This window comes from Neovison vison, chromosome 7 (genome assembly GCF_020171115.1).
Source record: "Neovison vison isolate M4711 chromosome 7, ASM_NN_V1, whole genome shotgun sequence".
Taxonomy (NCBI): Eukaryota; Metazoa; Chordata; class Mammalia; order Carnivora; family Mustelidae; genus Neogale; species Neogale vison.
Genome location: NC_058097.1, coordinates 135225631 through 135248230, shown reverse-complemented (window position 1 = coordinate 135248230; position 22600 = coordinate 135225631). Strand labels below are relative to the sequence as shown.

General features: G+C 37.5%; 1 protein-coding gene across 1 annotated transcript in view; it reads right to left on the bottom strand.

Moving 5' to 3' along the window:
* Nucleotides 1–22600, bottom strand: part of NOX4 (NADPH oxidase 4) — a 164994-nt gene that overhangs the window by 12685 nt on the left and 129709 nt on the right. The window contains exons 14-17 of the mRNA XM_044258341.1: nucleotides 10924–11043; nucleotides 8794–8902; nucleotides 2263–2331; nucleotides 731–831 (exon numbers count right to left, since the gene is read on the bottom strand). Of these exons, the coding sequence (XP_044114276.1) occupies nucleotides 731–831; nucleotides 2263–2331; nucleotides 8794–8902; nucleotides 10924–11043 (399 nt within the window). The remainder of the gene's footprint in view (nucleotides 1–730; nucleotides 832–2262; nucleotides 2332–8793; nucleotides 8903–10923; nucleotides 11044–22600) is intronic.

Genomic DNA, 22600 nt, shown 5'->3' with positions numbered 1-22600 from the left:
AATGTGTTAGAAATTAGAGTTCTGTGACTATTTAAACTTTTGATGAAACTACTTCAATGTCAAATTTAAAATGTCTGAGTAGGTATACGGTTTTCAAATTGCTTTTAGAATTGTTACAGAACAGTGAGTGCCCTGAACTACAAGTTTACAGAAGACAAAGGTGTTGGCTAGTATGTGCCCTCAAGTGAACGTTCTCCTTCCACAGTCATCTCTACAGATCACAGATACATATTCCATAATGCTAAGATTCCTCAGAGGATGATAGCTTCCAAGAAAAAAAAATTCTGTTTGGAAATACTCCTGTTTTAGAGACTGCATAGTACAACTAAGGGTTTTTTAAAAATTTATTCATTCTCATAGAAAAGTTCAAAAATCTGATTTTTAAGTGCATTCATTGTTGGAACTGCTGGTAGAACTCCTTTATTTGTCAGTGTGATTTTGAAAAGGTTTTCCAGTGATCACCTGAAATTTGAAAGTCGGTAGGAGAGTTTCATTCATAAATACTTTAATAGACTATTTCAAAGCCAAATTCTAATGACTTGATGTTCCAGATATGTGAGGTGGTCCCTCCCTTGCCTCCTCCTTTGCTAGTGAAAATTGAGTATTTAAGCGATTTTGTAATTTGTAAACCCATTACCCAATTCATCTTTAAAAACTACATGTAATGACTTGAGAATATTTTAATTTGATCATTAGCCACATGGCACAGTTCCTGAGCAACAGTACTTACCCTCTGTTACATTTTGCTATTTCATCAAACAGAAGTTTCCACCGAGGACGTCCAATAAAAAGTCTTGAATTCAGTGCTTGATATTTTTCTCCAATTATTTTCTGCCAAAAAGAAAGCACTATATTTTATATGACACAGGGTTGGACAAATAACTGACTTCTCTAACATCATTTCTACTGGTACTATGGCTTCCTACCAAATTGCTGTCATATCAAGAATATAAGTATAAAATGGCAAGCTATTAAGTACAGTCATTTTGAAGCATCATTTCCTTCCTCTTTTCCTTTAAAATCCATTAACTTCTTGAGTGCCATTATTACAAATGGCTGATTTTCCTAGACTTTAGTTTGTTGCTTCATTTTTAACAACCGCAGTGTTAAAGAATGCATTTTAATTGCCTACTCTCCAAACGGGTGCTACACATAAACGTTATTGAAGTGTTTTTGCACTGCGAATACAGTCATCATATTTGGCTCATTATATGAGTAAAATACTACAAACTGTCCTCATAAATTTGGGGAAATGATCCTAGGCAAGACAGCCTAAGACAGAAGGGCTCCAGATCTTGGGTCTATCAACAAATAACTTCTAAGGGGCTGGTGTTTGCAGTAAACAGGAGATTAGATCTGGATTCGCAATAAAGGATCAAAGGGAAGTGAGAAGAGAGGGCAAAGTGATGGCAGGCAGACAAAGTGAGAACCAATGCAATGTACCCTCCGAACCTTCATTACAGCCATAGCATGAGGAAGAATGATACTGACTTGTTTCATGAGAATAGTAAAAGTGAATCTTTTTTTTTCTTTTTTTTTAACCTACCAAGTGGGGTAGAAATCTAAACAGGGTTAGACTAGTTTTGAAGTTACTGACAAGCATTTGTACTTTGTATCCAATGTATTTTAGAAAACATATAATGGAAAATACTAAAATATAACTCGTGAAAGCATCCATGCCCAGACTGACACCCCTATGTAACCCTTCACTGTCATCTGTAAACATCAGTTTCTTCATCTATAACATGGGGATATCACCAACATCCATCTCTTGGATCTGTTGGAATTACACAAGATAATATGAAATGCTTAGCACAGTGTCTAGCACAGTTAATAAATAATGTGTGATGGCTATTACGCCATTTTTAGGTTCCCTTGAAGAGAAGAAATAAACTTAATTAGGTATGTCCTTATCTTGTCTCTCCACATAAAAACTCCCCTTGATAACACAATCATGAGACTGTTTGCTTCTGGTCCAATCTCTAGAGGTAAAGGAGGTAAAAGATTTAAGACAACAGTGAAAAGGAGAGAGATGAACTCAAAGGTCTGTACCAGCTTCCTGTGAGGAGGGCAAATGAAAGGCATAACACGGTTGGCTTCAAGGACAGCCCATGGGTTTTCTGGACACACTCCAAAAGAGGCCTTCCTCTGGGAAACTTCTCTTCAAACCACCTGCAGGAATTTTCCTCTAGCACAGCCCCTACAGTAAATCTTGTATTACCAAGGGGCTTGTTTAATTTATAAAAACATCCAACCACATACCTGTATCCCATCTGTTTGACTGAGGTACAACTGGATGTTGACATAGTCAGGTCTGTTCTCTTTCCAAAACTGAGAGGACATAAAAGTAAATAGACATGTGAATTCTCTCTGCAGACTCAGACCTTCTCCTCTTCTAACATACGTGATTCCACAATTTAAGATGTATCTGGTCTAATCACAGTCAATATTTACAAGCAATATACATGCCAGATTCTAGCATTAATAACCTGTGCCTCCTGGCACAATCAGCGTAAGCAGCAGTCGTGTAAGAGAAGAATTCTGTTGTCATTACAGATATAGAATCAAGCATGCTAAATACGACACTGATATTCCCCCAAATCCTTCCACATATCTCGTATTTTATCCCTGAATCCCTAAATTATAGCCAAGAGTTCACTCATAAAGAGCACGATTTTCTTACAAAAACAACACCAACACTCAAACAGTGATAAATAATATGCATGCTAGGAATCAAACAAAACAAAACAAACAAGACAAAAATGAAAGGCTCTGTTCCTGCCTTCCTCCTACTCAGCTCTGGTTTTCCTTGTACAGAACTGTATGAGGCAGGAAATACACCTGCCAAAGAAAAAATAGTATGGGGAAAAAAATATTTCAATACCTTGAAAAGTAAAATAAAAAAGATACCATCTAAAGGAAAATAAACTCAACAAAGAGGTTAAAAGGATGGTTGTTGTCCCTATATGCTTCCTTTTACCTTCTTTATTTTCATTTTAAAATAAATCTACTAGTAACTGACCTGACTCTGACTGACTCCAAACTCCTGAAATCCATTCTTTTAAAAAAATTTTTGTACCTGAAACTAACATTGCACTGTATGTTGACTAACTGGAATTTAAATAAAAACTTAAATGAGAAAAATATTTAAAAATATATTTTAAAAAATATTATATGTTACTTGAAATATTTAAAATTTTAAAAAAAATAATTTTTAAGATAACTCTTTTATTCATAAAAGTATTCCTCTTAGGGCCACCTTTCAAGACCCTGAAATAAGGAGAAGTTAAAAGTTAAGGATCAGGCATCAAAAGTGGAAGAAGAGAAGGAGGGGCATACAAGAGCATGGTGGGCTCCTCGGATAACAGGTGTGGATCTGAGTGTCTGAGGTGACAGGACCAGCACTTCTTCAAAAGCCAAACCATTTCTTGAGCCTAATCAGCATAGTGGGTTTGCTTGAGATAGAAAGGTTTGCTGGAATTTATTGCAGCAAGAAGATCGCTGATTTAAAGTACTATTTCTATATAGTATAATGATGCTTAAAGCACTATTATCTATAATAGCCAAATTATGGAAACAGCTCAAGTGCCCATTGACTGATGAATAGATAAAAGATGTGATACACACACAGACACACACACCATACATTATACACACATGCAGTGGAATACTACTTGGCCATCAAAAAGAATGAAATCTTGCCATTTGCAAAGACATGGATGGAACTAGAGAGTATTATGCTAAATAAAGTAAGTCAGTCAGGGAAAGACATATACCATACGATTTCACTCATATGTGGAATTTAAGAGACAAAACAAATGAGCAAAGGGGGAAAAAGAGAGAGTGAGACCAACTAAGACTCTTAGCTCTAGGGAACATGCTGATGGTTATCAGAGGGGACGTGGGCACTGGAATGGGTGAAATAGGTGATGGGGATGAAGGAGGGCACTTGTGATGAGCACTGGATGATGTATGGAAGTGCTGCATCAGCCCTCTGGAACACCTTACAAGGGAAGGTAAGAGCGCTTGGCAGGTAACTGACTTGTTTCTATCGCCACCCCATTGTCTGGCCCTGAGACTTCTAAGGAGTTACTGATTCATCTTGGCCTCTGTTTCTTCATCAGGTCAGTGATAGGTAGGGTTGAACATCATCATTCCCCAGGTCTCTTTTCACATCTGAAATAATACATTTTCTGATAGGTGGAAACTCTGAATATAAAATCGCAATAAAAACGTATTTTACTTTAAGAGTGATATGATGATTCTCAGCTCCCATAATATTCTTAAAATATAATCATTAGTTATACCCCATCAAATGGTTGCTTCAAGTTATATCCAAATGCTAAATTCATTTTTAGGCCATTTATGAAATGAATCAGAGTTTATGAGTTTTAACTGTGAAGAAATAGAAACTTCTACATGCAAGTATAGAATAGCACCTCACAAAACACATGGCTTGTGTTGATTCTCGTCTTAAATGTCTACCAGGATGCTGTTCTGAGATCGGTCCTGTGACTCCTGCATCAATAACTGTGTTTGGTATCTACAGCCCCAAGTAAGAACTATACAAATTTGCATAATGTTTTTTAATGATTTCAATGTCTCCACTTTAACTTACCCATTACTGAAGACAATAATATCTACTCAAGGCACAATGTTCTCCAACTAATGGAACAGTGAGAAAACAGACATGTGGATCAATACAATCTTGCAAGTAGATTAGGATTGTAGGATCATGCACAAATATTATGTTTTTCAATTTTATTTATCCTGCCTATACTCCTCCTCATTTTTCTCCCAAAGAAAAAATAACAGGATGTGAGTCCTGGAAAGAATTTTACAGATCACTAATAGGAATCATAGCAATCATTTGTTAAATGCCTTCAAAATGATAGATACTTTAGGTACGTTAAAGCTGAGTCTCACATCAGGTTTCAAGTGCTGTTAGCCTCCTTTACAGATTGAAAACATAAATTGGGTTTATAGAGGTTAAGTGATTTACCCAAGGACACAGTTCATATAAGGTAGAACCACTGTTCCATTGTAAATGACAGACTCCAAATGCCTGATGGAGCCTTGATCCTTCATTTCGACTTTCCCAATATGACTTACAGAGGTAAAGGGATTCGAAGTAAGTCACACCATTGATATTGGCAGATCTGGTACCAGATCACCTGACACCTGGCCCTGCACACTTCCATCACCAGGTTGGACAATCTGGCCAAGCAAGATCCACATCAGATCCACTTTTATCACCACTGCAGACAGCCTGACACCAAGACAGAGTGACTGGGGCAACCAAGATAGCTTTGACCGAGGCACTCTAGAATGATGTGAAAGAACTCACAGCTGGAACAAGATTGAAAGACTATATCTTCATCTGGTTTTCAAAAACACTTTCAGGCATTCTTATACAGACTGTATGTCAAGTCCCTATGCTTTATTGCTATTGCTTTCTCTCTCTCTCTCTCTCTCTCTCTCTCTCACACACACACACACACACACACACACACTGAACTTGATAATACAGTTGCAAACACATCATCCTCCAGACACAACTGAAGGACCGGTGTTCACCCTGCTGATGGGAAAAATCAAAACACAGATGCAGAGGTGTTTGTAGAAGATAATCATCACTGTATTGTTCACACAGTTGTAAGCTTTTATATTATTTACTCCATGGACTCCTAAGGGGAAAGCACATCCATCAAAAGACATGAAATGGAAAGAAAACATAAATCTTAAGATTCAGCTCCTTTGAGGGTCCAGCCACTTATTCTTTTCTTTCTTTTATGCCTTTCCTTCCCCACTCCTTTGCCTTATAAAGCATCTATTATTCAAATGTGCCTGTCCACATCTTGGATCATTTTACTTAAAAAAATGTACAGGTTCTGTGTACCAGTTCAAGAAAGTTGAAAAATTACAAAAACAGAGGCAGAATTAGGAAATCCCAGAAGTAATAAAACTGGTCAATAATCACAGGAAGAGAGTTTCAATCTCACTTGCATTTAGGAGAAAATAGAATGAGATCTCACTGTTTAAGAGATTGGTGCAAATCTAAACTGTTGGTAATATAACATTTTAAAGTAAGTGCCTCTCATACTTTGTTTCTTTTTTTAAATTTTATTTATTTATTCAGAGAGAGAAGGAGAGAGAGCACAAGCAGGGGGAGCAGCAGGCAGAGAGAGGGAAAACCAGGCTCTCTGCTGACCAGAGAGCCTGATACGGGGCTTGATCCCAGGACCCCACAATCATGACCTGAGCCAAAGGCAGATGATTAACTGGCTGAGCCACCCAGACACTCCCTATCTTCCCCACTTAGGATGGAAATCACATGAGATTAAAGAAAAAAATTGCTTCTTATTTTTATTTTACCTGTAGCTCCAGGTCCTAGAACAGCTTGTGATTTATAGTAGGCAATGAGTGAATATTTGATGAGTGACAGAATGACAGACTGAATAAATGAATATCTGAATAAAAAGACATGTATGATATTATATTCATTGCAGGGCTCTTTTTTTTAAAGATTTTATTTACTTATTTATTTAGAGAGCACATGAGCAGGGGGAGGGGCAAAGGGAGATGGGGAGAATCTCAAGAACACTCCATGCACGATATGGAGCCTGATGTGGGGCTCAATCCCAGGACCCTGAGATCATGACATGAGATGAAATCAAGAGTTTGACGCTTAACCGACTGAGCCACCCAGGGCCCATCATTGCACTGTTCTTTGTAATAAAAAAGTAAATATCCATCATTAAGGGATGTTTAAATAAAGTACTGAGTACATCCATACTACAAAATAGTCTACAGCAGTAAAGAGAATGAAGTAACTTTATATGTACTATTATTAAAAATGTTTAAGACATAGTGATAAGTTTAAAATAAACAGTTCACAGAACAATGCAAATAGTATGGAAGAGTTTATAGAACACTCATGAGTTGCCTCTGGTTATACAGATTGGGTGAGGAAAGTAGTAAGGGAGGATTTGATTTATCTGAATTATATGACAGTTTTCAAAGAAGGCACACAGATGGCCAAGAGGCACATGAAAAAATGCTCAATATCACTAGTCATAGTGGAAATGCAAATCAAAATCACAATGAGATACCACTTCACATCTGTCTAGATAGCTAGTATCACAAAGAAATAGTAAGTGGTGGTGAGGATGTGGAGAAAAGAGAATCTTCACATACTGTTGGTGGAAATGTAAGCACCGTGGAAAACACTAATTTGAAAAGATATATGCACCCCTATGTTTACTGAAGATCATCTGCAACAGTCAAGATAAGAAAGCAACCTAAGTGTTCACTGACACATGAATGGATAAGGAATATATGTATATATATTTGATCTTGTCATTTGCAACAATATAGGTTGACCTAGAGGGTATTACATGAAGTGAAATGAATCAGAGAAAGACAAATGCCACACAATTTCATTTATATGTGGAGTCTAAAAAACAGAACATACAGAAACAGGCTCATAAATACAGAGAACAAACTGTGGCAGCCAAAGGGAAAGGGGTTGGGGGGAGGGGTCAAATAGGTGAAAGGGACCGAGAGATACAAACTTCCAGTTATAAAATAAGTAAGTCACAAGGTTGAAAATTACAGTATAGAGGATACAGTCAATAATATAATAATAATTTTATATGGTGACAGATTATCACTGCACATATCGTGGTGAGCAGTTTGCAATGTGTAATTGTTGATTCACTATGTTGTACACTTGAAACTAACATATTACTGCATGTCAACTATCCTACAATTAAAAAGAAAAAGGAAGAGCACCTGGGTGGCTCAGTCAGTTAAGCATCTGCCTTTAGCTCAGGTTACGATCCCGGGATCCTGGGATGGAGTCCTGCACTGGGCTCCCTGCAAAGCTTCTCCCTCTGCTCCCCATTCCCCATCTCTCATGAATAAATAAATAAAATCTTTAAAAAAAGGAAAAGGAAAAAAATTGCAGGAAAAATGCACGTGTATTACTTGTATAATTAAAAAAAAAAAGATGCGTATATTAATACATAAATAAAAGGTTACATGTAGGATAGATGAAGAAGGCCTTTTTTAAAATATCTTTAAGAATTAAAACATAGAATTTGGGATTTTGAAATTCTGCCAAGTGTGCCAAAAGCCGGATGATGGTCCATTTGGAATATTAAATGTGGAAATAAGAGGCTAGAGCTAACAGAACACAGGATGGAAAGTACAGTAACAACCATCTGCTGATCTTCCCCTGTCTGTCTTCCCTTACCACTCTCATACACATGTATCATTGCCCATATCCCTACATTTCTATGTTAAAACACAAATAGTAGCATTTTCTTTTTCTTTCTTTTTTTTTTAAGATTTTATTTATTTATTTGACAGACAGAGATCACAAGTAGGCAGAGAGGCAGGCAGAGAGAGGGGAAGGAAAGCAGGCTCCCTGCTGAGCAGAGAGCCTGATGCGGGGCTCGATTCCAGGACCCCAGGACCATGACCTGAGCTGAAGGCAGAGGCTTTAACCCACTGAGCCACCCAGGTATCCCAATAGTAGCATTTTCATGTTAAAACATATCATAGATATATAAATACACTCTCACTTACCAATATCTGAAAATATGTTTACTAAATTATTAATACATTACTTCTGTTCTTTGAAGTTTAAGAGATTTTTTTTTTCTTCTTTCAATTTCTCTGCCTTATTTTCTGGCTTATTCTACAATGAACATTTATTGATTTTGTAATTAGAAAAAATAATTTTTTTATTTAAGAACATTGCAAAAGGAAAAACAAACTTAATTTTACCTTGTTATGTAACATACAGAGTAAGTCTGCAAACCAACGGAAGGACTGGATGTCTCTGCACACCCAAATAAAATACAGTCTTCTAAGCTTGTATGGTTTCCAGTCATCCCTTTAAAATTAAAAGAACACAATAGCGATTACGATGGCCCCCCCCCAAAAAATTAAGAAACCTCATGTCTTTGAAAATTTGCTTTTCATTTACTAATGAAAAACCAGTCATTTGCATGTATCATTTTATCATCTTTTATCATTTGTCATTGCACTTACTACAACTCCCAAATGAATTTAAAATGTAATACACAGACTCAGAGGCATGATGTACTCCATGAGTTTAAGTGTTTATACGTGTGAATATTCTAAGTATATCACCTATTTTCAATTCAAAGCAATAAACTAAACTCCTGGATGGGAATATGAGCCCCGGCTCTCAGAAAAAAAGTTCTCTATTTTCTGTGAATGCTATCACTCAGCAGGGCGCCAGTGGTCATTAGCCGTGCCCTGGCCTCCAGGCAAAATGAGGCAACACCATTCCAGAAAGCTGGTTGTTTATTCCCCTTTTAAAAATCACTAAAGAAAGAGATGTAACAGTCACCTACTATGTAATGCATTCCAGGGCCTCATAATTCCAAGTCTGGATTCCTATTCATAATTATGGAAGTGGCCTGAGGTTAAGAAAATATTTTCTCCTTTTCTTAACTTTAAGTGTCCAAATAACTTGCAGTATGTTTTCAGAAACAAATGATTTCTGGCTTGGGATATGGTTATTTTTCTAAGAACCTCCAAAAAGTCCCAAATTTGTAACAAGTGCTTAAAATTGAAATAAAATATTATTCAAACACATCATTTCAATTTTATTATTTCCTTCTTTAGTACTCCATAAAAGACTCTTAATGCAAATCAGGTCTACTTGAAAAGGGAAAGGAATTGATTTGAGAAGAATTTCCTACTGTTATTTTGTTTGTGTTTTCATGACATTATTAATCCATTAATTTTTTGCTTATAATCTTGGAACTAAAATAACTAAAAAGTATTTCCTACATAAGCAGTCTTACATTTGAAATTTCTATTCTTCGGTCTGTTATAAATTTGCAGAGTAACATATCGTGGAATCATGTGCTTATTTGTCATCTGCCCAGCCAAGTTTTCCTGACCATATGTCTATAATGACCCCGCCCCTTTATTTCCATATCCCATTAATCTCTCTTCTTTTTATCAGACTTCTGATATTTCTGAAATAATATTATTTATAAATGTCTTATTGCTTTATATTTGGTTTGCTCCATTTGAATACAAGTTATTTAAGGGCAGGGACCCTATTTCATGCATTGCAGTATTTACCGGTCACTATAGGATGGATGGGCACACAGGTGCTCAAGATACTTGTTGACAGAATGGCTGAAGACTGCCCCTTAGCATTTAGGAGGAAGTACAGAGATGAAGGCTGCTGGTACGGCTTTGCAAGGATAGAGGAATGCCTGATTGTGATACTTTATTAAGACAGCGTGCTGAAAGCCATGCATCACGTACTGAGAATCATTGAATTCTCACCCTCATCAATCAGTAAATAAATCAGCAAAACAAGTACAGTAGCCCCTTCTTATCGGTGGTTTCACTTTCTGTGGTTTCAGTCACCCACCGTCAGGTCGCCTATGGCTGGGAGGCAGAGGGTTCTCCATCTGGCATTTTGTCAGAAGGTCAAGGGCAGCCTAATGCTTACATCATTCCCCTTACCTTATCTCATGACATGGGCATTTTACCATCTCACCTCATCGTAAGAACAAGGGTGAGTACAGTACAATAAGATATTTTGAGGGAGAGAAAGAGATACCACATTCACATAACTTTCATCACACTATAGTGTTATAATTGTTCTATCTTAATATTAGTTATTGTAGTTAATCTCTTATTGTGCCTAGCTTATTAAACCTTATCACAGACACGTATGTATTGGAAAAAACACAATGTATGTAGGGTTCAGTACTATTGGCAGTTTCAGGCATTCACTGGGGATCTTGGGATGTATTCCCCCTGTACATGGCAGGGGGGGTTACTATAGACAAATTCTATGAGGAATTACCTCATACTAAGAGTTCTCTATTTGAATTAATAAAATGGATCAAAATAACATACAGCAGGGTGTTGAGTATTGATGCAAATGGAGTTACTCCAATGCCTCCAGCCACACAGAGGCTAACCTCGTAGTTCAATGATTCCTCAAAAGGACTTCCAAATGGACCGTCAATGTATAGCCTGTGGAGAAGGCAAACAAAGGTGGGGAAAATGAAATAAGTTAAATTAATTCTCTGTAATAGGTAGATTCAACCTATTCAACACATGCTGAATCCTGTTTCCAGGCTCTGTATGGCTCAGTTCTTATTTCATTGTTCTCATACTGAAAAAACTAAAGTAACAAGAAATGTATATGAAGTCTCAATATTAAAACAGGTACATCTGTTTCTAAGCCTTCCCTTTTTGAGGCAAACTTTAATTAAAAGTACAGAGAAATGTATATAGCGCCATGACAGATACCTAAGGACAAGTTAAAGCTCTGATCATATTATATTACTATATTTAACTAAATTAAAATATCAATTTCTTTACTGTGTCTAAATTCAATAAATAAGGTTCTCTTTAATGGCAAAGTCAGTAGCAGAAATATTTACTGTAACATTTACTCTGTGAACAGAAAAGTAGAAGGAGAAAAAAAAAAAAAAAGGAAACTCTTTCCCTCTTGCCCTAGTGAGGTTTATTAGTACAGAAACAACTGGAGAACAATCTCAGAGGAATCTCTACCTATTTGATACTGTATAGTCAAGTGTGTGTGTGTGTGTGTGTGTGTGTGTGAATCCCTTAACTACAGCAGAACTTGTTAATCGTTCACTTGATATTTTACCGCCTCCCCTTCTTTCTTAATAACAAAACATTAATTTATTCAGGGAAGCAAAGTGTCCACCCAAACCACTATATCACCCAAACTCCATCACCCCAAACTGCATTTATTTTGACTGTGTGACTCTGTTCTGGGTAACATCATGTAAATGGCAGTGCTATTAGAAAAACTAGAAGGCTTCCTGCAGAAAGCTGCCTTAGCTGAAAGTAGCGTTCTTTATCACTCCCTTTGTTTTCTTCATCCGGATACCTAAAATGTTGTCCTGATGGACTTCATACTTACCGCTGATGGCTGTAGAATTAAGATAGCCTCTCTAGACTACCTAGTTCCAGGTATCTTACTGTGAAAGATATCTTAAAGGCATTGCCTTGTCATGCTCTTTTTTTCTATTTTAAAATAAATAGCTTTGCTAAAACATAGCAACTATCCCCAAAAGTACATGTATGTCATCAACCTTATGATATACATCACTTTCACTGTGAGAAGTGACCGCAACAGTGCCTAACTTACTCTTAGGCATCTGTGGTGTTACTGGTTAAACGTAAAATGAACGAATGGACAGTCTTTTGACCTCGGAACTCCATGGTATGTACTCTAAGTTGTATCCCATTAGTCATTGCCAATATTTGCTTTCCACTCCTCCTGGACACTTACGGACTATACTTCTTGGAATTCTTGTGATTATATTGAGCCATACATCTAATTCTGATCATGGGGCTGTGAGCAGAGGCAATACTTGCTATTTCAGAATAAGGTAGGTAAAAGCTCTGTCCCTTCCATGAAAACTAAAAGCCATGAGTAGAACCAGAAGACAAAAGCCAACTGAATCCCTGACTTATCCTTGAAGGGAACTGTTCTGGAGCCACTGGACCCACAAAAGTTACTTCATGAGTAAGAAAGAAATCTGTTTTGTGTCTTACACATTTCCAGGATATTTCAAAGTTCACTAGTTACTGCAGCAGAACTCAGTCCAGCATAACTACCACATGTACAGTTTATGTTTAAATCTTCAAAGGAATTTGGGAGAGTACTGATTTTTTTTAAAAAAACAAACAAACAAACACTATAGCCTATAAAAAAGCTACTTCCTGTATCTCAAAAAAAAAATAATCAAAGTTTGAATGCTTGAGGTAGTGTTCTAAGCACAGCAGAAATTCAGAAAATACTGATAGATCACATACAGAAAATATGCCTGATTCTTATTACATCCATCTCCTTCACATTTTACTGACTATTCACTCAACAAATGTGCTCTGTGTACCAATGATTTCTGTGATACTATTTTGGACTCAAACATAAAATTGACACTGGGACATCAAAAATGACATTACCGAAGTTTTTCCATCTTCATATTAAAATCACATTACACAGGTTGAGGGGATGAAAGAATGACTATGATACTTTGATCTTTTTAAAGATAAGATCTTCTTTAAAAATATCAATGATAAAATTGGCAGATGATTTTAAAGTGTATTTAAAGAGCAGAATTTACGATATGTCTCTTTATATTTGCCTGATATACAATGCTTTCATAAAGATATTTTCACTGAACAGAAAAAGAACAACCTGAAAACAAAGCTACCAGAAGATATTTGAAAATTAATGATTAGTACATTAGATTCTTGATATAAATCTCAAAATATCAGTGACCCATAAACAAAATATGTGAATTGATTTTACCACTTCTCACCATGTAAACAAATCTAGAATATAAACATTAAGTAAGAAAGTTGGGTTTAAAAATAAATACTGCCAACTGCAAAAACAGATCATTGCAAATCTCTACAACTATTTTAGACTCCACTACACCCAGTGCAATCTTCTCTTAATTAGTCATTCACTTATTGAACAAATGCTTTTATGCACCTGCAATGTGCTAGACTGTGTGCAAAGTGTCAGGGAAACAGAAATGAACAAGACAGAAAATGTCCCTGGTCTCTCGGTTGATTCTCGTGGAAGAGGAGCTAGCCCATAAAGAAAGATATAAAAAGATCTATAATGTCATACAGGATAAGTGCTTTTAAAAAACAGGTAAAACAGGGTGCCTGGGTGGCTCAGTGGGTTAAGCCTCTGCCTTCAGCTTGGGTCATGATCTCAGGGTCTTGGGATCAAGGCCCACATCAGGCTCTCTGCTCACCAGGGAGCCTGCTTCCCCCTCTCTCTCTGTCTGCCTCTCTGCTTATTTGTGATCTCTCTCTCTCTGCCAAATAGATAAATAAAATCTTTAAAAAAAATAAAAATGATAATAACGGGTAAAATATAGTCATTGTTGGAGTTAGGTGACTGGTACATAAAAATTCATTTTACTATTCTGTTTACTTTTACATATGCTTGAAATTTTGCATCAGCAGTTTAAAGGGATAGTGAGGGAAGTGCATACGACAATTGGACAGAGAACTAAATGAAGTGAAGAGGCAAGATATAAAAATATCTGGAAAAAAGAATCTTTCCAGCAGGAATAATGGGAAATAGAAAGAAAACAAAGCCTTTTGGCTTAAGGATGTATTCACGCCAGCTACACTTTCTGGGAATTTTCAGCTCAGTTTCTTCATTCAATCTCCTGCTAATTGTATTTATGAATTTTTCTTTGTTAGGACTGATGCTCTGTTTGGACCAATCCCTGTCATTTCCTCATCAACAAAATTTTTAGCATCTATCCTATAAAAGACACTTTTCAGGCTCTGGAGATGACAGCAGTGAACAGGAGACAAATATCCCCGTCCTCAGAGAGGGCTTCTCTCTCGTGTGATTATCTAACACATCCATCATTCGCATATATTGATTATCTTCTGTGTGTAAAGTCCTAAATATAGAAAAGCACAGGTCCTGTCCCCAGGAATTACGCTGCTGTCCCCTTCTTTACTCATGTCTGCTTCCTATAAGAAAAAACAGACACAAGGACACCTTATTTGACTAGCAAAGAAGAAGAGCAGTTAGGAAACACACCTCTTTGCTTCTTGTCTGCTTTAGGATCAACAGCCCCCACAAGCACCCTCCCTACATGTTTGGTGTTCCAAAACAACTTTTGGCAAGGAGACAAGAATTTGGGGTTCTAGACATTTACTGGGGTTGAGCGTACAAGCCAGATAATTGTCCTTGCCAAATCTGATTTCCTTCACTTCGAAAAGGATCAATCAGATGTGGTGACACAGAAAAGGCTTGCTGAAAAATTGTGGAGGGCCACAAAGATCAGTTAATGGCATCAGTGAGCACTTGCAATGTCCTGTCAGGTCAACTGAGAGGTCCATCGTGAGATGAGAAGCAAGATGGGAATGTGGTGCAAAGGACTTGAGAGAAGCAGCTGTCTGGGTTTTATTTTTCACTAATTTTTTTCTTTTTTCAAAAGTTTTTTTTTTTTTTTTAATTCCAGTTTAGCTGATAAACAGTTCTATCTGTTTCAAGGGTACAATATAAAGATTCAACAGTTCTATACATTACACAGTGCTCCCCATGATAAAGGTGTTCTTAATCCCCATCACCTTTCTAAATTTTTTTTTTAAGATTTTATTTATTTATTTGACAGAGAGAAATCACAAGTAGATGGAGAGGCAGGCAGAGAGAGAGAGGAAGCAGGCTCCCTGCTGAGCAGAGAGCCCGATGTGGGACTCGATCTCAGGACCCTGAGATCATGACCTGAGCCGAAGGCAGCGGCTTAACCCACTGAGCCACCCAGGCGCCCCCCCATCACCTTTCTAACCCTTTCCCTTCCCACTGCCCTTCTGGTAACCACCAGTTTGTTCTCTATTAGAGTCTGGTTTTGGTTTTTCTCTCTTTCTCTCTTTTTTCTCCTTTGTTCATTTGTTTTGTTTCTTAAATTCCACATATGAATGAAATCATATGGTTTGTCTCTCTCTGATGGATTTGCTTTGCTTAACATTATATTCTCTAGCTCCAACTCTATCCATGTCTTTGCAAATGGCAGGATTTCATTCTTCTTTATGGCTGAATAATATCCCATTGTGTGTGTGTGTGTGTGTGTGTGTAACTTCTTTTCCATTCATCTACTGATGGACACCTGGGCTCCTGGGCTGCTACTATACTTTGGCTATTGTAAACAATGCTGCAATAAACAAATGGGTACGTGTATCCTTTGAATTAGTGTTCTTGTTTTCTTTGGATAACTACCAGTAATGTCATTACTGGATTTTAGGGTAGTTCAATTTTCAGCTTTTTGAGGAAACCCCATACTCTTTTCCACCATGGCTGCACCAGTTTGTGTTCCACCAACAGTGCATGAGGGTTCCTTTTTCTTCACACCATAGCCAAGACTCCTTTCTTGTGTTTTTTTTTTATTTTAGCCATTCTGACAAGTATGTGTTGATATCTCATTGTACTTTTAATGTATATTTCCCAGATGATGAGTGATGTTGAGCATCTTTTCATGTGTCTGTTGGCTTTCTGTATGTCTTCTTTGGAAAAATGTCTATTCAGGTCCTCTGCCCATTTTTTAATTGGATTATTTTGATTTGCGGTGTTGAGTTGTGTCAGTTCTTAATATATTTTGGATAACAGCCCTTTATTTGATATGTCACTCACAAATATCTTCTCCATCCCATAGGTTATCTTTCAGTGTTGTTAATTGTTTCCTCCACTGGGCAAGAGCTTTTTATTTTGATGTAGTCCCAATACTTTATTTTGTTTCAGTTTCCCTTACCTCAGGAGACATTCCTAGAAAAATGTGTTATAATTGATATCAAAGAAATTAATGCCTCTACTCTCTTGTAGGATTTTTATGGTTTCATATTTAGGTCTTTAATCCATTTTACTTTTGTGTTTGGTGTAAGAGAATGGTCCAGTTTCATTTCTTTGCATGTTGCTTCTAGTTTCCAAACACCATTTGTTGAAGAGACCTCTCTTCTCATTGCATGTTCTTTCCTGCTTTGTCAAAGATTAATTGGCTATACAAGCATGGGTTTATTTCTATTCTGTTATATTGATTAATGTGTCTATTTTATGCCAGTACCATACTGCTTTGATTACTAGAGTTTGTAATATAACTTGAAGCCTGGGATTTTGTACCTATAATTTTGTTTTTCTTTTTCAAGATTGCTTTGACTATTTAGGGTCTTTTGTGGTTCCACACAAATTTTAGGGCTGTTTGTTTTAGTTCTGTGATAAATGCTATTGGTATTTTGATAGGAATTACATTAAATGCATAGGTTGCTTTGGGCAATATATGTGTTTTAAAAATACTCGCTCTTCCAGCCCTTAAACATGGAATCTCTTCCCATTTCTTTGTGTTGTCTTGAATTTCATTCATCAATATTTTATAGTTCTCAGAGTTTATTCCTATACATTTTGTTTTGTTTTGTTTTGGTGCAACTGTAAATGGGATTGTTTTCTTTATTTTTTTTTAAGATTTTATTTATTTGTTTGACAGACAGAGATCACAAGTAGACAGCAAGGCAGGCAGAGAGAGAAGGGGGAAGCAGGCTCCCTGCTGAACAGAGAGCCCGATGTGGGGCTCGATCCCAGGATCCTGAGAACATGACCTTAGCTGAAGGCAGAGGCTTAACCCACTGAGCCACCCAGGCACCCCAATGGGATTGTTTTCTTAATGTCACTTTGTGCTGCTTTATTATTAGTGTATGAAAATGCAGAAGACTTCTGTACATTGATTTTGTATCTTGTGACTTTAATGAATTCATTTATCAGTTCTGGTATTTTTTTGGTGGTGTCTCTAGGGTTTTTCTATTTATGGTATCATATCATCTGCAGTTAGTGAAAGTTTTACTTTTTCTTTATCACTTTGAATGCTTTTTATTTCTTTTTTGTTGTCTAACTGCTATGGCTAGGACTTCCAGTACTATGTGGAACAAAAGTGATGGGAGTGGATATTCTCGTCTTGTTCCTGACCTTAGGAGAAAAACTCCCACTTCGCACATCGAGTACGATGTTTGCTGTGAGTTTTTCATATAAGGCCTTTATTATGTTGAGGTATGTTTCCTCTAGGTCTACTTTGTTAAGGGCTTTTATCATGAATTGATGTTGTATTTTGTCAAATGCTTTTTCTGCATCTATTCAAATGATCATATGGTTTTTATCCTTTCTCTTATTGATGTAATGTATCATGTTGATGAATTTACAAATATTGAACCACCCTTGCATCCCAGGAATAAATCCCGCTTGATCATGGTGAATGGTGCTGGTGAGGTTTGTGCACCTCTTCGTGGAGGAGGGGGCCCGTAGTACAGGGAGTAAGGCAAATGTGACAGGGAGGGGCAGATCTGCTGAACCACAGGGGTATGGAGCTTGGTGTAAGCAAGTTAGGTAGCAGGGCTATGCTGGTTCTACAGGTGGCTGTTGTTTAGTTGCGGGGGAGAAGAGGGAATTGGCACCTGGAAGCTCCTTTGTCCCTGAAGGCATCTTCCTGTGATCCCTGACCTTTGGGGCACACTGTGAAATGAGTAAATCACTCTCCTTCTTCTTCCTTTAGCACTTTCAAACTGGTGCTTCTATACTGCATCTCTGCCAACTGTTTGGGTGCTTTCTCTTTAAGGGTAGGGATTCAGCTTCCTAAAGCTTTCCAGGCTCTCCCAGAGCTGAGCCCACTGATTTTTATAACCCAGGCTTTCAGTCCCACTTGTTATAAAAACTCTCTCACTCAGCCCCTCTCTCTCAGCCCCTCTCACTTCCCAAGCCAATGGTTATTGGCTGTTCATGAACTCCATGGTGTTCTGTCTCTGTTCATGAACTTCCTGGTGTGAAAGTCTGTTTTACACCCTTCTCCACATCACTGGTGTCCTTTCCATTGTGGACAGTCATGGGGCCTGTATCTGGACTCCTTAGATGTCCATGGGAAGTTGCAGTCTCTCCTGCAGGGAGCAAAAAAGCCACCCATGCAATGGAAAGCTGAGTTTGGAAGAAATAAGGAAAGGAGATGGTTGGTCACAACTGTTTCATTGCCCAGGAAACCCAGAGTGATCTCTGGGGGTCATCTCCAGACTATTCAGTCTGTTTTATACCACTAGCATTGGTCAGTAGCATCAGGGCCATTTTGGTCCCAAACTACGCCTTCACTATTCCTACCTTCTATGATGTGTCCTCTTCCATACCTTTAGTTGTGGAGTTTACTCTGCCAATCTTCAGATTGTTTTCTGGGTTATTTACACTGATGTAAATGAGGGTTAGCCATTTGTATCCATGGGACTAAGGCAAGTTTAGGGTACTCCTACTCTGCCATCTTCCCTGCCTCTATCTTCTCTGGTGTTTTTTTTTGTTTGTTTGTTTGTTTGCTTGTTTGTTTGAAATACTTTTTGCATATGGAGAAACAAAATTTTGTTGCTTTGGGAGGAGAGGTGAAGAATGAAATTGTTGGTAATTTGGCAACATTTGAGCTTTTGAGGGAGGCAGAAAGGGGAACTATGTAAGTCATTTTTCATGTATTTAATGTGACTAATGTGTAAAATCCATTGCCTTTAATTTATGAGCAGTGATTTTCTCCCATCTTAGTACCTGCTCTATAAAGGAATGCAATATTCCTACTATTTTTTTTTCTTTTGTGAGAAGATTACAGAAAATAAAGGTAACTCTCCAAAGTCCTGCAACAACATAATAGAGGTGAGCTCCACCTGATATATATTTTTTTTAATTTTTAAACTTCTGTTGATGACTAATAAAAATTTCATTATGAAGGAGTGTGGGTATAAGAGAATTCTAAGAAAAAGATGGGTGCTCTTTCCTGGACCTTCCAAAAATATAAATTTTTTAAAAATTCAGTATGTTTTTCCCTTGAAAGTAGAATACACTAACATGTTTAAAATTGATTGTAAGGACGCCTGGGTGGCTCAGTGGGTTAAGCATCTGCCCTCTCAGCTCAGGTCATGATCCTGGGGTCCTGGGATGGAGTCCTGCTTTGGGCTCCCTGCTCAGCAGGGAGTCTGTTTCTCCTTCTCTCTCTCCAACCCTCTCCCCTGCTCCTGCTCTCTCTCAAATAAACAAAATCTTTTTAAAAATCTTAAAAAAAATAAAGTTGATTTAATTTTTCAATGTGTAATATAGATCAGCTAATAGACTAGTTATATCAGATCTCTTCCTCTCAAGAGAAAAATCCATGGGCTGCAAATTAACTCGACTATATTAAAAAATAAAAGACAACCAAAAGTTCTCGAAATCTTGTTCCCTAATACTTCCTATCACTTTCCTCCAAAACACACTGACATCATAATAAATTAAAATAGAACTTACTTAGATAATCTGATAATTTATAAAATTAAGAGAGATATGTTTATTAATTTAAGAAAATAGATACAAATTATACAAATATTTCATGAACAATAATTTAAGGAGGAAAAAAGTATTTTGCTGTCAAATTAATTTGGGAAATGTGTTAAGAAAATTTTTTTACTTGTTTATTTAAAAATTTCTTTTTGGGGGGCAGACAGAGGGAAAGAGAGAATCTTAATGGACACTTTGCTACTGGGTGTGGAGCCTGCTTAAGATTAACAGTGCTTAACCCTGGGTGTGGAGCCCAGTGCAGAGGTGGATCTCACAACCCTGAGATTATGACCTGATCCAAAATCAAAAGTCAGATGCTTAACTAACTGAGCCACCCAGGCGCCCCTAAAAATTTCTTTAAAAATAAAAATCCCAGGGCGCCTGGGTGGCTCAGTGGGTTCAAGCCTCTGCCTTCGGCTCAGGTCATGATCTCAGGGTCCTGGGATCGAGCCCTGCATTGGGCTGTCTGCTCCGCAGAGAACCTGCTTCCTCCTCTCTCTCTCTCTGCCTGCCTCTCTGCCTACTTGTGATCTCTGTCTGTCAAATAAATAAATAAAATCTTAAAAAAATAATAATAAAAAAAAATTCCTTTAATTTAAAACTCCTGTAGGCCTTCCACATGTCAAAAGTGCCTTATGAATCTCCAAGCAGCAGATACACAACACTTTGTAAACATATTTCACCATTGGGGTGCCTGGGTGGCTCAGTGGGTTAAAGCCTCTGCCTTCGGCTCAGTGCCTGGGTGGCCCAGTGGGTTAAAGCCTCTGCCATGATCTCAGGGTCCTGGGATCGAGCCCCACATTGGGCTCTCTGCTCAGAGGGGAGCCTACTCCTCCCTCTCTCTCTGCCTGCTTCTCTGCCTACTTATGATCTCTGTCAAATAAATAAATAAAATCTTTAAAAAAAATTTCACCATTAATTCTTTCTCCATAAAATATCTGCCAAGATTTTAGAGAGTAGGGAACAAGTTAGGAAATAGAGAATCAAGAAAAAGAAAAAGCATTCCTCTTTACCAGACCCACATCCCTCGCTAGGTTTCACAAAGGATAACTAGCTGCAATAGACACTGCAAAAATCATTTTAAAGATTACGTGGGTGGGGAATTAATGTCCTTTTATTTAACATATAAGAATGGCAGTCTTAATATAAGTAAAGGCCAGTACCATCAGCTGCAGCAAAAAAAAAAAAAAAAAAAAGGCAGAGAGATGATTAATTGCAATAATTGGCCATAAGGGGGTTATAAAAGGGGACGTGGCTGGGACAATGCATAGGGTATAAAATGAGGCACAATCTGAGGCACAAATTATTTACATGTGTTGTATATCCATGTTATATATAATATATTCACATATATATCTGTATATACAATGATTTGTGTTTTTTACATATTATCAGTCATAATCTTAACACTGTATGAGGTGGTTACAGTATAACTATCCCCATTTAACAAGTGAAGATCCTGGGGCCACGAGAGGTGCCATGACAGGTCTGAAGCTCCCTGTGTCCAAATGAGGAGGGAGAGGATGAGGTGGAGGAAAACGTGAGGAGAGACAGACCAGGGTTCTGAGGACAGAGAGAACCTCCCAGGCTGTGCACCTCAGTCACAGATCTAAAAATATCGTTCCAGTCAGAAAGAAATAAGTTGTGCTTTCATGACAGCCATTGGTCAAATGTGAGAATAATCTGGAACTAACTCTACTGCTGGAAAGGAAGCACACCATTGCTCCACAGCTGCTCTGTCTGAGCAGCCATTCAATCCACCCTACAGGTGATCAAAGTGGAAAGAACGCGTATCGACACTTTGCCAATGTTAGTCTTTGCAGTGAGAGGAAGAGGAAGCCATTGACCTTAGCAAAAGCTAGATGGGCTGAAATGTTAGATCTCCTCAGTGGTATTTAGGTTTTATAGCTGTGCATGCACAACTTTAAAAAACAAAAAAACAAAACAAAACAAAAAAAACTTTCATTACAATGATTCCAGCAAGGATTGGGATGGGTAGGATAGAATGAACAGCTTCGAAGTTACAATTTTGTAATTCTCCATCCCTGACTTCCTGTCACCATAAAACTACTGTCCAATTACATTGTGATAAATGTAAGTTTCTTAGAAATTAAAAATGTCATGTTATAAGAGAAGAGTCTTTTCTCAATAAATGTATTTTTAAAGAATAATCATAGGATATGATGTACTAGCCTAAGACATAAAAGATCTTGGGATTATTAGCTGTAGGCACTGGAGGAGAAGGCCAGTAGGCAAAGATAAAATGAAGTAAATATTCTTTTTCTTAATAGTCATTAGGTAGGTAAGAACCTTGAGCAATTTTATGGTTGTTTTCATGGTTATCTTTATTGATTTAAAGATCAAAAAACACATCTGTATGAATTTCTGATTTGATCTCAGAGCAATCCTGTGTCAGCAAAACATGGCAAAAATGGATATTCCTCCACATCTTCTCTCTGGGTTGACGTCAAAGATGTTACTTTTAATGAAGTTTCAGAGGACAACAAGCCTTGGGAGCAGGTTTCTGTAGGGAATAGCTATCTTTGAATTAAACTAGACAGCCCAAGTATTATTTTTCTGACCAAAATAAATTTATAGGCCTAATCTTTTTATTTATGGGAAGATGCTACAATGTACAACTATCAGCCTTTTTTTTGCCTATCTGGACAACTATAGAGCTATGTGGTTGGCACAGTGCTA